The sequence below is a fragment of the Lepisosteus platostomus genome, chromosome 4 (assembly GCF_059453375.1).
Source record: "Lepisosteus platostomus isolate fLepPlt1 chromosome 4, fLepPlt1.hap1, whole genome shotgun sequence".
NCBI lineage: Eukaryota > Metazoa > Chordata > Actinopteri > Semionotiformes > Lepisosteidae > Lepisosteus > Lepisosteus platostomus.
Genome location: NC_142614.1, coordinates 75,709,968 through 75,726,658, shown reverse-complemented (window position 1 = coordinate 75,726,658; position 16,691 = coordinate 75,709,968). Strand labels below are relative to the sequence as shown.

Genomic DNA, 16,691 nt, shown 5'->3' with positions numbered 1-16,691 from the left:
AGTCAGAGACCCATAGCTCCCTGGTGATAATATTCCTCACCAGCACTGCTGTGAGTTATCAGCACATGCCTACTGTCATCTCTCCACTGCCACAAAGCCTCTTCCTGTTCAGGGTCTGCTGTCCTACAGTCACATCCCAGAGGCACAGGAAGCAGTACTACACCCTGAAAGGGATGCCAGACAATTTAGAGACATCTATTTACTTAGTGTCCACTGGGACACCTGGAAACAACCCTCTTAGATACGGAGAGAGCGTGCAAACTCCACACACAAGGCCTCTGGTCAGGAATCAAGCCCAGGACACAAGAGCTGTGACATGGCAGCACTAACTGCAATGCTACTGTGTAACATGTATCTCATTTACAGCACCGTGGACAAGGAGCTGGATGATACAGCCTTCAAGTGCTCGAGAACACTGAGTGAGTGAGTTTGATTAAAACATTGCGTGTTTATTGCGACTTATTTAATCAATGATCATGTTTCAACGTTATTTTCCTGGAGAACAAAACTTAGACAGGGATGCCAGGTCCCCACCATCAGTATCTTTATTAGAGTATCCCTGGTTGAAGGGACTGGGACAAAGAAAGACTTCACAACATAAATAAAGAGTCCTGCACTTCTACCATCACCACCCTCAACAGACTGTGTAACTGTTTTCTTCGCCTCCCGCTCCGAAAAGATCCTCCTGTGTTCCCGTTCCTCTGTACAGCAGCTTCGTCAGACATCAGACTAACTCCCTTCTCCTGCTGCTTCAGCGCCCTCCTCATCCATGCTGGCGGTTTTGAGAGTGTTGCTTCCCAGCACAAGAATAACAGTGGAGTTTTCTAGAGCACAGGAATGACTCTGGAGTTTTCTGGAACACAAGAATAACTGTGGAGTTTTCTAGAGCACAGGAATGACTCTGGAGTTTTCTGGAGCACAGGGATAACTGTGGAGTTTTCTAGAGCACAGGAATGACTCTGGAGTTTTCTGGAGCACAGGAATAACTGTGGAGTTTTAAGAACAGAGGTGGTGCAGCAGACGCCAAGCTGGTGGGGAGGTGTTTGTGCTTGTTGGAGAGAATTTCACACAGGAGGCAATTAGGAAAAGAAACTTTGATGGGCGTTGTGATGCCCTTTGGAGAGGAGCCTGGCTCTTTAAGACACGTGACGAGAGTGTTTTGGGGATTAACGCGCTCCCCCACTCTCAATTCGCAACATCTGGACTCCGCTGGGCGCCATCCAGGACTCCAGCTCACATTCCTCCTCCCAGCTTTCTGAGCGCACACACTCCTGACCCGCTCCTGCAGAGGAACGGCCACAGCTGTCCTGGAGCACGATGGGCAGGCTTCTGCACAAGATGGGCCTCTCAGGTCAGTGGTGCCAGCTCGCCGTCCTCCTGCCGCAGCCTGCGCTCTCTTCTCCCTGCAGCTCGGCCGCCAGCCCCTCTTTCCAACACGCTCTTCCCTGTGCTTTTACCAGCCCTCATCCGCGCGGCAGCATCTGGACTCCGCTCTGCGCGAGGGCTTTCCTGCACACGGAGCCCTCCGCACTTGTGTTTGGGCATAATAATATCCTTGTGTCGAGCCACTGAGGCGAGTGATTTTACAGGAGTGAGGTGAGATTTCAAGTAGGCCTCGGGGGCAGGAGCCAGCAGTCTGCTTCGAGAGCAGCCTGCCTGTGCACCACCCACCAGTGACGACAAGCAGTACGAGTTTATTAGGCAGTGTGTGCCTCTTGCGCATTAGCTGCTGTGTCCCTTCACTTCCTCAGCTGACCGGATCTTTCTGGCATTTCTGCTTGTGTCTGTAGCAGCTGTTTTGTCAGGAAGCAGCTGACAGGAACACAGGCCGAAGGTAAACAGTGGCAGGAGGGCTCGGAGCTGCAGGGAGAGCTCAGAGGCTCACCGCCAGCCCAGCAGCGCTCGGCCAGCCCCGAGCCTCGCCATATTCCTGCCTTGGCAGTCCGAGGGGGGGTGTTTCCTCAACGGCTAAAGCCCCAGTGCTTGTGCTGTGTGTTATTTGAGTGCTTTCCCGTTTGAAAGATGTGGCATATGTGCATGGTACAGCTGCCAGACTGGAGTACCAGCGTCATGCATTTCAGCCCAGAGCAGGAGGAGAGCCAGTGAAAGTCGACCTGAGCGGTGCCCTGCCTATTCACAACACCACAGACGTCTCTTTCCTCCTTGTAGCTGCAGGCCAGCACCAGAGATGGGGGCCTTGTCCCCTAGCGAAGGCTGCTGTGGTCTGAGTGGGGGAGAGACCGCAACTGTGACTCTGAAATGGTAACTCGCTCTGGTGATTTCTTACAGGAATTAAAGGTTACGCAAACTTTCCCTAGGAAATGCAGACTATCAAAGTTCCTACGAAGGTGCCCACCAAATGTAAATCACATTGTACTCATCAGTCATATTAATCTTAAAAAGATTAAAAGAAATGCAGTCAGACTGAGTGTACAATTTTGACTTTGCTGTGTAGTTTCCTTTGCTGGGGAGTATAAACAGGCTCATGTTTGTAAGCCTTCTCAGGTGTATAAGGCCTGTGTGTTTTTCACTCGGTGTTTTAGTAGCCTGACGGAAAGGTGGATCAAGGATTATCATTATCATTATCATAGTCCTGTGGTGGACTGGCCCTGGTGTGAGTGTGTGTGTGTCCTGTGGTGGACTGGCCCTGGTGTGAGTGTGTGTGTGTCCTGTGGTGGACTGGCCCTGGTGTGAGTGTGTGTGTGTCCTGTGGTGGACTGGCCCTGGTGTGAGTGTGTGTGTGTCCTGTGGTGGACTGGCCCTGGTGTGAGTGTGTGTGTGTCCTGTGATGGACTGGCCCTGGTGTGAGTGTGTGTGTGTCCTGTGATGGACTGGCCCTGGTGTGAGTGTGTGTGTGTCCTGTGATGGACTGGCCCTGGTGTGAGTGTGTGTGTGTCCTGTGATGGACTGGCCCTGGTGTGAGTGTGTGTGTGTCCTGTGATGGACTGGCCCTGGTGTGAGTGTGTGTGTGTCCTGTGATGGACTGGCCCTGGTGTGAGTGTGTGTGTGTCCTGTGGTGTACTGGCCCTGGTGTGAGTGTGTGTGTGTCCTGTGGTGGACTGGCCCTGGTGTGAGTGTGTGTGTGTCCTGTGGTGGACTGGCCCTGGTGTGAGTGTGTGTGTGTCCTGTGGTGGACTGGCCCTGGTGTGAGTGTGTGTGTGTCCTGTGATGGACTGGCCCTGGTGTGAGTGTGTGTGTGTCCTGTGATGGACTGGCCCTGGTGTGAGTGTGTGTGTGTCCTGTGATGGACTGGCCCTGGTGTGAGTGTGTGTGTGTCCTGTGATGGACTGGCCCTGGTGTGAGTGTGTGTGTGTCCTGTGATGGACTGGCCCTGGTGTGAGTGTGTGTGTGTCCTGTGGTGGACTGGCCCTGGTGTGAGTGTGTGTGTGTCCTGTGATGGACTGGCCCTGGTGTGAGTGTGTGTGTGTCCTGTGGTGGACTGGCCCTGGTGTGAGTGTGTGTGTGTCCTGTGATGGACTGGCCCTGGTGTGAGTGTGTGTGTGTCCTGTGGTGTACTGGCCCTGGTGTGAGTGTGTGTGTGTCCTGTGGTGTACTGGCCCTGGTGTGAGTGTGTGTGTGTCCTGTGATGGACTGGCCCTGGTGTGAGTGTGTGTGTGTCCTGTGATGGACTGGCCCTGGTGTGAGTGTGTGTGTGTCCTGTGGTGTACTGGCCCTGGTGTGTGTGTGTGTGTGTCCTGTGATGGACTGGCCCTGGTGTGAGTGTGTGTGTGTCCTGTGGTGGACTGGCCCTGGTGTGAGTGTGTGTGTGTCCTGTGATGGACTGGCCCTGGTGTGAGTGTGTGTGTGTCCTGTGATGGACTGGCCCTGGTGTGAGTGTGTGTGTGTCCTGTGATGGACTGGCCCTGGTGTGAGTGTGTGTGTGTCCTGTGGTGGACTGGCCCTGGTGTGAGTGTGTGTGTGTCCTGTGGTGTACTGGCCCTGGTGTGAGTGTGTGTGTGTCCTGTGGTGTACTGGCCCTGGTGTGAGTGTGTGTGTGTCCTGTGGTGGACTGGCCCTGGTGTGAGTGTGTGTGTGTCCTGTGATGGACTGGCCCTGGTGTGAGTGTGTGTGTGTCCTGTGGTGGACTGGCCCTGGTGTGAGTGTGTGTGTGTCCTGTGGTGGACTGGCCCTGGTGTGAGTGTGTGTGTGTCCTGTGATGGACTGGCCCTGGTGTGAGTGTGTGTGTGTCCTGTGGTGGACTGGCCCTGGTGTGAGTGTGTGTGTGTCCTGTGGTGGACTGGCCCTGGTGTGAGTGTGTGTGTGTCCTGTGATGGACTGGCCCTGGTGTGAGTGTGTGTGTGTCCTGTGGTGTACTGGCCCTGGTGTGAGTGTGTGTGTGTCCTGTGATGGACTGGCCCTGGTGTGAGTGTGTGTGTGTCCTGTGATGGACTGGCCCTGGTGTGAGTGTGTGTGTGTCCTGTGGTGGACTGGCCCTGGTGTGAGTGTGTGTGTGTCCTGTGGTGGACTGGCCCTGGTGTGAGTGTGTGTGTGTCCTGTGATGGACTGGCCCTGGTGTGAGTGTGTGTGTGTCCTGTGGTGTACTGGCCCTGGTGTGAGTGTGTGTGTGTCCTGTGATGGACTGGCCCTGGTGTGAGTGTGTGTGTGTCCTGTGATGGACTGGCCCTGGTGTGAGTGTGTGTGTGTCCTGTGGTGGACTGGCCCTGGTGTGAGTGTGTGTGTGTCCTGTGATGGACTGGCCCTGGTGTGAGTGTGTGTGTGTCCTGTGATGGACTGGCCCTGGTGTGAGTGTGTGTGTGTCCTGTGGTGGACTGGTCCTGGTGTGAGTGTGTGTGTGTCCTGTGATGGACTGGCCCTGGTGTGAGTGTGTGTGTGTCCTGTGATGGACTGGCCCTGGTGTGAGTGTGTGTGTGTCCTGTGGTGTACTGGCCCTGGTGTGTGTGTGTGTGTGTGTGTGTGTGTGTGTGTGTGTGTGTGTGTGTGTGTGTGTGTGTGTGTGTGTCTGTGTGTCTGTGTGTGTGTGTGTGTGTGTGTGTGTGTGTGTCTGTGTGTCTGTGTGCCCTGTGATGGACTGCCGTCCCATCCAGGGTGTACCCTTCCCTGCACCAGTTACTTGCTGGGATAGGCTCTGGCTCTCCTGCAGCCCTGAATTGGAAGTACTGGTAATGGTAAAATGGATGGATGTTGGTAGCCTTTGTATGGAGATAATGATGCTGCGAGCAGGAATTATCTGGAAGTGGTCTCTTGGCCCTGCGGACGCAGCGAGTGCAGAAGACTGATACTGATACCAAGCGTGGAGCAATGCTGTGAGATAACCGGACACTTCCCCTGGATTTCCAGCTCCTTCTGCACTCATTGTAACGTTGCCTGTTAGAGACCTATAAGGGAATAGATCAGGGATATAATATTATATTCCTAAAGCATGATAAGAGTTATAAAAATATAAAGCAATAACTAAAATTATAACACAGATACTGCGAATGAAGAGTGCTGCTTGTCATGGTGAATGGACTGACATGTCTGTAACACATTCATCATCTTCAGTATTAAAAAGCTGGAAATTTACTTCTGCCTATAGCACAATATACAGTCATGTATTGTGTGTATATATCATATACTGTATATTGTGTAATGTGTGTGTCATGTGACTTCTGTTACCTCACTGTGGGGAAGCTTAGGACGTGAGACAGTTTTTTATAGAAGAAGAAAAGAATATTGTGGGATGTACTCTTCACAGACTTCCGTGGGGGAAACACCTGACCCCATTACATGTATGTCTGAGGTTCTCTTCTTCACTCTTCAGTTCGATCCTCAGAGAGCAGCCGAGCCGCGGAGGGAGTTGAAGGCTGTCCAGGAGTTCCAGCCCTACTAATCGATGTCTTGGCTGTTTTACAGGGCTGGAGAGACTCACCAGAAGACAGGCTGTCCTGCTCTGCTGCGGGCTTGCCGGGCTCATCTGTAAGTTCGTCCCTGGGGGCTCCTGCACAGTCTTGTGCTGAGTTCACAGAAGCTGAAACTACCTTCGCTCCTCCGGTGATTCGCAGGAGCACTCACACTCAGATATCGCGAACCCCACTTAGCAGCAAGTATTCTTGACTCATTCCGCCTGACAAGGATTGAGGCTGAGAAGGATTAACTCAAACGTTTTGTTAAAGCAATTACGCTTTGTAATATCTTCAGTGTGGCTAAAGTAGTAGATGCACTTCGTCTTAAACATGCTGTGAAACTGACAGAACCAGCGGCTGTTATACATGGATTTATCACGCTTGACCAACCTGACAACAGTTTAATCAAAACTGCAATAACCAGCCAAAGAAATGATTAGGCCACCTCTTTCTGTGGAGTATTTTCTTATTCCTGCTCTGTATTTGTTTTCTTTTTTCTATATCTATAAATATAACCCGAACAGAAACAGGAATGAAATGTCAAATGAAATCTATCACATAAAGAACTTTCAGAACCAGTGCTCAGTAGATTAATACAAAATATCCCACTTCAAACTTCCAGTACTTTTCCTGTGGCCTCGGCTGCTGGGGCACACCTGGTCTGCACTGGGGTGCGGAGCTGTGTTGCTTAGTCTGCTGGTCTCAGCCCGCTCCTGGGGACCCCTGTGCTCTGCTTCCTAATGGGGCCCTTAATGGCTGGTGTGATTGGCGCCTAAGACTGATCTTCATGCTGGTTTAACCCTTTTCTGCCCTCCCTGGTTTCAGCAATACTCTAGTTCAAGTGCATTATCTCCAGCAACATTACCACACAAAACTGTATTCAGCCTCTCCTCACTGGCTAATTAAGAATTGCCTTGTTTACTTCTGCCGAACCGGCTCTCAACGGGTTATTTATTGATGGCGAACTGACACAGGTGGGAATGGGCCTGTATCAGACCCTTCCGCAGTGAGCCTGTGTTTGTTCTAGTCCAGCTGGTGATACTGGAGCTCAGCTCACACACCTGTATGAGAGCAGACCTGACCAGCTTGTGCAATCCAACAGAAAACTGAAATCAACAACCCAGTGATTAAGAAATCGCCTGGAGCAGAAAGCAGCCGACGCAGGGACACTCCACACACAGCTACGGACACGGAGAAACTGCAGCGCTGGTGTTAGTCAGCCCCTTGAGACTGCGATGAGAGAAAGAGACTTGGATTTTATCAAGTCAAAATTGCACGTTAGGCTGAAACAGCCCTGCGGGAGATTTAAGTGTGAATCTGTACTCAAAGTTCAGCTTGTTGAATCTTTCTTTTTTGAATTTCAATTTGAAAACAGAACAATGGTTTCTTGCCCTTTTGTTGTAAAGTGGCTACAAGGAATAAACTAAATCTGTGGGAGGCTTGATGAGGACAGAACCACTTCACGGCGGGCACTATTTGAGAAAATGTGATCAAATTATTTGCATCTCCAAGATCTGTTAATAGCAAAACGTAGAATTGGAAAAATGCTACACTTCAAATATACACAGTTAAGAATGATGTGTATTCAAAGATTTTCAACGATTGCCTTAATTTTAGTATGAAAAATTAAGTCAGCTTTATGATGAATACAAATAAATTAAATTGTTCAAATAAACAATAGGTTTTCACAGGGGGGCAGTAGTGCTATGCAAATGTAAAATATTGATTTTTCATTATAAAATAGATTTTGTTCGTCTCGGTTTTAGTAGCATTGGGTTTGAAATGACATTTTCATGTAGGACAGAAAGCTTTACGACCTTGGAATACAGCAAAACAACAGTTGTTTGGTAGTAAATGAGAGCACAGTATACTACTTGATGAGAGTGTACCTGAAACAAGACTAAAAATATTTAGTTCCTCCAGCCTGTCAGTGTAGTTCATTCCCAATTTTAACATAACACTGCGTTTGCCTTATTATTTTGAGTAAATTAAAAAGGCTTTATGTACAGAAACAAAGTTCCCTGACCGTGAAAATACCCTTGGGTAACACTTCACCTGCATCTGCTGCTTTCAGACTTCCTCCAGCCACACCTGTTCCAGAGAAGCGCCAGAGAGCCGCCCACAGTCAGCTACACACCTGACTCCGGAGAACGAGGGCCCGGGCCCGTCCTCAACCTCACCGCCTGGGGCGCACCCGTTGTGTGGGGGGGCAGCCTGGAATCCCAGCGCAGGAGGCGAGAATTCGAGACCCAGGCCGTCCGCACAGGCCTGGTGGTGTTTGTCGTGGGGAAGTACTCCCACTACCTGCAGCGGTTCGTCACGTCGGCGGAGAGGTACTTCCTGGAGGGGCACGTGGTGACGTACTACATACTGACGGACAACCTGCGGGGGGTGACCCCGCTGTCCCTGAGAGCCGGCAGGGAGCTCAAGGCCTTCTACATCGCAGAGCGACCGGACTGGGTCCACCTCTCCAAGACGAGGATGTCTCTCCTGGGGAGCGCCATCAAGGAGCTGATCCGGCACGATGTGGATTACGTCTTCTGCGCTGACGTGGACCAGGAGTTCATCAATCCAGTGGGGGCTGAGATTTTAGGCGACCTAGTGGCCACATTTCACCCTCAGTACTACAACAGACCCCTCTACACCTTCCCCTACGAGAAGAGGGAGGACTCTAAGGCCTTTGTCGACGACTCAGAAGGCGATTACTACTACACCTCTGAGTTCTTCGGGGGCCTGCGCGCCGAGGTTTACCAGCTGGCCCTGGTCTGCTCCAGGTTCATCCTCCAGGACATGGAGAAGAGTTTCCACGCATTCCAGTTCGAGGAGAGCTACCTGAACCGCTACCTCATCAACAGCAGGCCCACCAGGGTCCTCTCCCCGGAGTACAGCTGGTGGGACGCCCCAGGGACTCCAGACATCCCAGTGAAGAGGATCCTGTCTCTCCAGAGAGGCTGTCTTCGAGGCCCTGAGTCCAGGGAATCGTACTGCTGACTCCCGCCTGACTCCTGCTGCTGAAGACGTTGATACACACACCAGGAAGAGTGCGAACCCACCGGCTCAGCTCTTGGGTTGCTCCACAGCAGTCTGAGACAACACACGGACAAACTGGTCAGCATGAGGACAGGAGGAGGAGGGTGCATGTTTATTTGCAAAGAAAGATCAACAGCAGGCCAGTTCCCTCTGTAAGGTTGGCTTAGGGACAGTGCCTGGCTTATTTTTGACTTAACTGAATGCTTCCTCCAAAATAAATGTCTATCCAGTATACTTTCTGCATGGCTGATGTCTACAAATGTACCAGACTCCTTCTCTTTCATAAACTAGTGTTATCAATCCACCAATATGTTCTAAAAGCATTGGCTTCAAAGGCTGTTCAAAATGGCAAAATGTACACTGTATCATACTCAAGAACAGGTTCAGCTAAGCTCAGCTAAGTGCTGCTCGTGACCTTATCTGATAAGAACCAGTCTAAAAGCATTGCTTTCCTCTACCCAGTTTGATGATTAACTTTTAAAAGAGCTAAAGAAAGATCGAAATTTATCTTAAATCCATCCAACCTTTATCAGAAAGCTCTTTATTCTTGGTAAGGATCATGGCAACCCAGAGATTGGGAAGTGCAGGGAGCAGGGAGCAGGGTGAGACTCAGTTCAGCTGGCCATCATGTTCCTCATGAGCTTGGGAGACAAGGTGTGACAGAGTTGAAAAGAGCATCTTTGATGGAAAACCATGGTGGGAAACAGTTACCAATCGCTCTGCAGTTCTGACCACCTGGTCATTGATCCAAAGGCAATGTCATAAGAGCAGTGTGTCTACCCTGGTGTCCTGGCTCAATCCTACTGTGCATTTATACAAACTGTCCCCACAAAAACTCCCACTAACCACTAACTCACCTGATACAGCAGCTTCTCTCTCCATCCTGATCTGTGTGCAGTGGTGCTGGTGGTGCAGAATGGCCGCTGTGTGTCTCCCAGGTGGGTCTGCACTATTTTGGGGGTTGAAGCGAGTCTCCATGGAGTGTAGACTCTGAAGTATTCTGGAATAAAAATCACTACATAAGTAAGGAAGTAGTTAATTCAGACTCCCATGATTAAAAGATGTACAACAAAAAAAAATTCGACATGTCCTTTTCTTTGAGCATTGCTAGGGCTTTGTAAAGGTTTTACTTTATCGGGGGTATGATATTCCAAAGATCATCCTTCCAGCAGTGAAGAGATTCTGTTCCTCTAGCCTGTCTGGTCTTGACATTCTTTTCAGTACATGAATTCGTCTGACAAACCACAAGTTTGTGCAACAACATCCTGCTCACTGAGATCACAGCCAAAGGTACTTACATTAAAGAACATGTGTAAGCTCGCAGTCCCACAATGCACTAGGGTATACTTCTTACTGCTTTTGTTTTTCCCTGTCTAGACTCAAGAAGGTCTGTGCAGGAAAATGCAAAACTCGGTCTTAAACGCAGTTATTATCCCTCTTTCAGCTGGAAACAATCAGGTGCAACTTCTGCCCCAGAGGAAGGTGGCATGTAGCTTCTTGTGCACTGCCTGCGGTGTTTTCTGCTGTGGGTGCACTAGTTATAATACAGTCAATCTACTGTTACAGAGAAACGAAGAGAACAGCCTTCACATTCACTCGAGGTGCAGCACACAATACCTGCAGCAGTGAAAATAACCTGCAGTCCAGAGCTGAGGAGGGAGGGTACCAGCAGTTCAGAATCTTTGTTGGTTCAACTGGAAAACAGGAGCTCTTAGAGCTCTTAACAACAAGTGTGCCTACAGAGCAGCTAACACAGACATGAGATCAGGGAGGTGTGCAGCCAAGATGATGTTATATTCCTGGAGATTTAAACTTCCCTGCATAGTATTTTTGGCACTGTGATGGGGACACAGAAGTCAAAATTGATGTGGTTGAAATAGTTAATAATTGTTTCTTAAAGCACCAGCAAGGAAAGATCATCTTAATTGACCTAATCTTTTGTAACAACCAGGATGTAATTAAGGAAATAGACAAGATAACGCAACTGGAAAATTGTGGCCTTTATGGTAACTTTTGTATATTGTAAATCTCTTAATCGTCTGTCTAAAATTAGGGTTATAGTATTAGAAAAGCAGACAGTGCAGAAATGAGTCAGAGTTTCCAACTGGTGAACTGGGACCAGATGGACTCAGAGTCAATAGGAAAACAATGGTTATTCTTCTAAAACCATATCAAAGTTCACAACAAGTTTATTATATTCCCTGAAACAAATAAGCACAAGTCTGGAAGAAAAAGGTCCAAATGATTTATGAAGAAATTAGAAGGAAGAGACCTCTCTACACCATACATGGTGGGTCCAAGATTGAACGACTGAAAGACGCATAGTGACTCACAGGCATAGTTTAAAAGAGACATTAGAATTGCCTCTCAGGAGACAGAAAAGAATATTGCAACAGAGGCAAAAATAAAGTAAAGCAAAACAATGTTGTTTCAGTGCAACAACAGTAAAAGAACCAGGAAAGGTGAAGAACTCATGAGATACTGACGGCCTGATAACAGTAGGAAGGAAAAGCAGATGTGCTGCGTGAATATTTCACCCAGGCCTGCGCAACAGAAGATATTAACAACACGCCCTGTGTAACAGAAGGAGCTCCCGCAGTCAATATCAATAGAACCGCCACTGAGCTGCGTGAAATCATCACTTCAGAACAGGGGTGACAGAACTGAACCAGGAAACAACAGAACACTGAGCCACACGTCTGGTATCGGATAGTTTTAGAAGAACTGACAGAAGGGCTGGGACAGTTAAAAACAAATAGATCTACTAATATCATCATAATAATAATAATTGCTTACACTTATATAGCGCTGTTCTGGACACTCCACTCAAATTGCTTTACAGGTAATGGGGACTCCCCTCCACCACCACCAGTGCGCCAGAACACTCACCACACATCAGCTATTAGTGAGGAGGAGAGCAGAGTGATGACGCCAATTCATAGATGGGGATTATTAGGAGGCCATGATTGGTAAGGGCCAATGGGAAATTTGGCCAGGACGCCGGGGTTACACCCCTACTCGTTTCCAGAAATGCCCTGGGATTTTTAATGACCACAGAGAGTCAGGACCTCGGTTTTACATCTCACCCAAAGGACGGCGCCTGTTTACAGTCTAGTGTCCCCGTCACTATACTGGGGCATTAGGACCCACATGGACTGCAGGGTGAGCGCCCCCTGCTGGCCCCACTAACACCTCTTCCAGCAGCAACCTTAGTTTTTCCCAAGAGTCTCCCATCCAGGTGCTGACCAGGCTCACACCTGCTGAGCTCCAGTGGGCTGCCAGTTGTGAGTTGCAGGGTGATATGGCTGCTGGCCATAGAACTAAGAACTAAGAGATCACCAGGGCCTGATGGGATTTTCCCTCTTATGCTTAAGAAGTAAGGGGTTTATACAGGGACCCTTAGCTAGGATACTTGAACTATGGTATTTTCAGTGTCCTAGGTGCTAAATAAATAATAGCAATTAATGTAATAATAAATAAATTATTATCTATCACACAGGACCTGCAGGAGACGTGTGAATTGGAAAGCAATTCATAAAAAGCTGACAGATCTGAACCAGGGATAAACAGCCTGTAGCCTGCAGAGGTAAGCAGGGGAGTTTCCCAGGGAGCCATTTGAATGATAATAATAATTCCTCACACTTCAATAGCTCTTTTCTGGACAATCCGCTCAAAGCGCTTTCCAGGTAATGGGGACTCTCCTCCACCACCACCAGTGTGCAGCCCCACCTGGATGATACAACAGCAGCCAGAGTGCGCCAGAACACTCCTCACACATCAGCTCTCAGTGGGGGAGGAGAACAAAGTGATGTGATAACATCCCTACTCTTTGCGAGAAACATCCTGGGATTTCTAATGACCACACAGAGTCACAACCTTGGTTTTATGTCTCATCTGAAAGTCAGCGCCTTTCTACAGTGTAGTGTCCCAGTCACTATACTGGGGCATTAGTTCCCACACAGACAGGTGACTGCCCCCTACTGGCCCCACTAACACTTCTACCAGCAGCAGCCTTAGTTTTTACCAGGAGTTTCCCATCCAGGTACTGACCAGGCTCACACCTGATGAGCTTCAGTGGGCTGGTAGCTGGGAGCTTCAGCTGCTGATTCTGGGCCCTTTTCTCTTCCTGATCTACATCCAGTTTACTTGCTGGAATAGTGCAGAAACTCGTTAAAGCTGCAGATGACACACAAGCAGAAAGCAGAGACAGAAGCAGGAGCATTACAATAATATACTTCGAATACAGCATTCAGCTGTTGTCACTTTTCTAGGAAAAGCAACAGGAATGACTCCTGGTATCAGGGTATTGGTATTTAGAGACAAATTAAGCGAGCGAAATATCTCCACTCTAGAATGGAATTCAGAAAACGCTTTTTTACACAAATGGTTCTGGATGTCCCAACTTCCCTCCCAGACTGTGAGCTCCGCAGCTGAAACGTTGTGTGTTTTTTCTTCTCTTTTCATCATGGAATAAACCTTTACTTGTTCCTTCAATAAATAGTTGGGCAAAAGTTTACATTCCCCTGGCTACTAAACTACCAGAAATAAAGATGGGGTGAATGGTCCCACTTTTGTTATGCTTCATGTAACACCATCGTGATGACTCAAGACATGGATTTTGCTCTGAATTGTTCCAGCCTAGGTAGTCGGTTGAATAATTAACCCAATTGTTTTCCTAGTTGGACATAAGAAAGATTTTCCTAAGGTTCCAGTAACACAGAATACTGAAAATATTGTCTTCATTAAAGTTACAGTTACCGATAAAATACCCTGGAGCCTGGTTAGAAGTATTCCCATTATGTAGTTCATTAAATGATGAGTAATTACCTACGTTAATTTAAATAAAACTAATGGAATAAGAAGAATAACTATGTTGCTGAAAGTTCACGTGATATTCTGTAATTGGTGATGTGTGGAATATTTGGCTGTTTCCATGTGGTCAAGCTTGGGATGAAGCAGGGGGAGTCCTGGTCATTATTGAATCTGTGACTGTGGGGCTGGGGCTGTCGCACCTTCTCCGAGTCTGTGCTTCACATCGGCAGGCAGGGAAAGAAAGGAGCCTCTTGCTTCGCAACTCTTTGTAATCTTTTCACATGATCAGCAGCCTATATTTACCAGCATTGCAGTTCAAATGGGCTTTTCTTAAAGTCCAATTATATGCAGTAGCAGTTTTGATCTTCTTAGGGAACTCAATCTAATATTAGATTTATTGCTGTTTTCTTTAGTTTCCTAATCTGTTTGCAACAGAACCTCAATGAAATAGCGAACTCAGGATAATTGAAAGAGGAGGAAGCGAGGTGGGAAGTTAATTAGTGTTACACCTACCGATAAACACCTATTTTCTTTGCTCCAGCATGTAATTTGCTCCAAACCCAATTACTCTCCAGCTAATTTACTATAGTTATGTTTAAGCAGAAAAAGGGCATTTAATTTCTATTTTTTTCGTAACTATGTTGTGTCTTGCTCTGTCTGCACTTTTAATAATTTACATTTGCTTTCACAATATGGGGAGCAAATCCTGCTCTGGAGCAGAAACCATCAAGAACTGCCCTGTAATTAGCTCCCCCGTTCACCTTAAACACACATACTGTACCAGAACACTGCACGCCCTATCCTGTGCTATCAGGTTACATGCTTATATTTTCATGAGAATGAAAAAATATGCTAAAATTGCACCAAGATCTCAAGATGTCAGATCTTTCTAAAATGCATCCTGGTGGTGATTTTATTTCTTAAGCTTCATACCTTTCCTCGAACCTTTCCTCACAGCCACCCAAAGCATTTTCACTGGGGTAAGTTCAGGTGATGATGGTGGTGATCCACCATCGTGTTGCTCTGTATAATTCTGTAGACATTATCCTGTTGGCTCCGCTGTGTGTTCTGTGTCATTATATGCCGCTATCTCTGAGCCTGGGGCTGTTCGGTAGCAGCTGAGTCAACAGCAAGGCTTGGAATTTGGCTGCATTCCAGGCCCCAGTGCATGATGGGAGTATAGCCATGAATCCAGAGCAGGCAGCAGATGTCTGTACATCTTTCTTTCTCATCTCCCTTTGAAGATGGTGAACTTTTGTCTCTGCTTTGGTTCAAACATGATTTTTATTGTAAAACAGAACAATTTCCAGTCAGATTATACTTTCTTTAGTGCAATGTGGCACCTTGTAGTCTCTTCGTTTTGTTCGTGTTCTCGAAATAACCCTTGAACCTTGAACCCTGCCCTTTGATTCCATTTTTGATCTGTTCTGTTATAAGTTTATCTTCCAGCTTCTGGAAAATGGTTCTTTGGACCATTTGGACAATCCAGGATCTATACAAGAGCTCCACTTGTTTGTAACCTGTTATTATGTTCTTCCTGAACCTGAGAACAGGAGGCAGTTCTTTAAGGGTGGTGGGAGTGGGGAACAAGCTGCTCATCCACATTGTTAAAACCGGAGCCCTGGCTCCTTTTAGGACACATCTGGATGAGATCTGTGTGGTCAATTAGCTACTGACTTCCAAACAGGCCAGAAGGGCTGGATGGCTCCTCCTGTGTATAACTGTTCTTCTGTTTTTATCGCACACAACTCAGATGATGTCCCAATGAAGTTTGCATTGTGTGAGTGTGTCCAGTACAGTATCTTCCATCAACAAGTGATCATAGCTCTTTGCTTCTGAGTGATTTATTGCCCTTACTCAGTTCATAATCTCACAGCCTGACACACTGAGTCTTTTCCCTTGCTTACATTTTAGCCTTTCGATTCATCATTGAGAAATTTCCTGCAGGAACCTAAGCTTTGGGTTAAGGTTCTGGTTGTGGCAGCTAGACAATGGAGTTGTGGTACCGTACCCAGTGCACACAGTTTGAGCTTTGACAGTCTGAAAAACAAGTGGCTGCAATGGAACACCTGTACATCCCAGAAACCAGTTCAGGTCCAAGAGGGGACTGTGATTGTGTTATTTATATCAGTCTGTTCCTGCACACAGTGACCCCACCTGTGCAGAACCTTCCACTTTTTAACAAATTGTCTCTTACAGCTGAAGAATCCAAGCTTGTCTACTTGTTTAAAGGATATTTTAGGCGTTCGTGTTTGCTAAAGAGCTAAACGGCTCTAAAACAGTGAAAAGCATGGTCAAAAAGGAATCTTTTTTTTAATTAATTAATTAATTAATTAATTAATTAATTAATTAATTACGCAGCAGTGCGTAGTCGTTAAGCAACATCAAGACATGGACGCAAGAGCACAGAATCTAGTGTGTAACATGGATTAACGCCGCGCACAGACCTGAACACCACGTTGCAGATGGGACGCACACAGTGGGTTCATTATAGAGAACCAAACTCACTGCTTCCCAACGACACGTGGCTGTTTCTTCACACCCTCCCCGCTTGCGCACTATTCCTGTTTAAAGCCCCAGCATAGACTGTATATACAGTGTTCTCCTTTTTGCCTTAATCTGCAAATTCAGCTGTTGCGTGCTGTGTGTGAATGTTGATAATGTAACTGAAGATTTACAAGTCAAGGTTCTCTGGAAAGGTCATTTGCTTTTTACTTGTAAATTTTTAAATTATTTCTTGGAAGATTGTAAGTTCACAAGTGGATTATCTATCATCATGGTGCTGGTGGATGTCCCTGAAGGTTTTTATCAAACCTCATGCATTTACAGCTTCTGTTTGCTTTGTCCAATTCTGTGTAACCTCTTCAGTTGTGTTAACAAAATATGTTAGTAGTAATATGTTACTACTTGAATAGTAGATGGCTAGTAGCGTTGAGCTTAAAAGCTGTACCAAAGGACATTTGACAGATACTGCTGAAATACTGCTCCATAATGTGTCTGGCTCAA

The 16,691-nt window shown here is 47.3% G+C and overlaps 1 protein-coding gene across 2 annotated transcripts; it reads left to right on the top strand.

Moving 5' to 3' along the window:
- The first annotated feature begins 348 nt into the window (after positions 1 to 348).
- LOC148673838 (globoside alpha-1,3-N-acetylgalactosaminyltransferase 1-like) lies at positions 349 to 9,107 on the top strand. Of its 2 annotated transcripts, XM_088630725.1 has the most exons (3): positions 349 to 1,351; positions 5,854 to 5,916; positions 7,918 to 9,107. In XM_088630725.1, the coding sequence occupies exons 1-3, from the start codon at positions 1,318 to 1,320 to the stop codon at positions 8,832 to 8,834; spliced, it is 1,014 nt and encodes a 337-aa protein (XP_088486851.1). In that variant the 5' UTR covers positions 349 to 1,317; the 3' UTR covers positions 8,835 to 9,107. The 2 variants fall into 2 exon arrangements, with proteins under 2 accessions (XP_088486851.1, XP_088486852.1); XM_088630726.1 differs by lacking the exons at positions 349 to 1,351; positions 5,854 to 5,916 and adding an exon at positions 6,016 to 7,329.
- Positions 9,108 to 16,691: the final 7,584 nt, after the last annotated feature.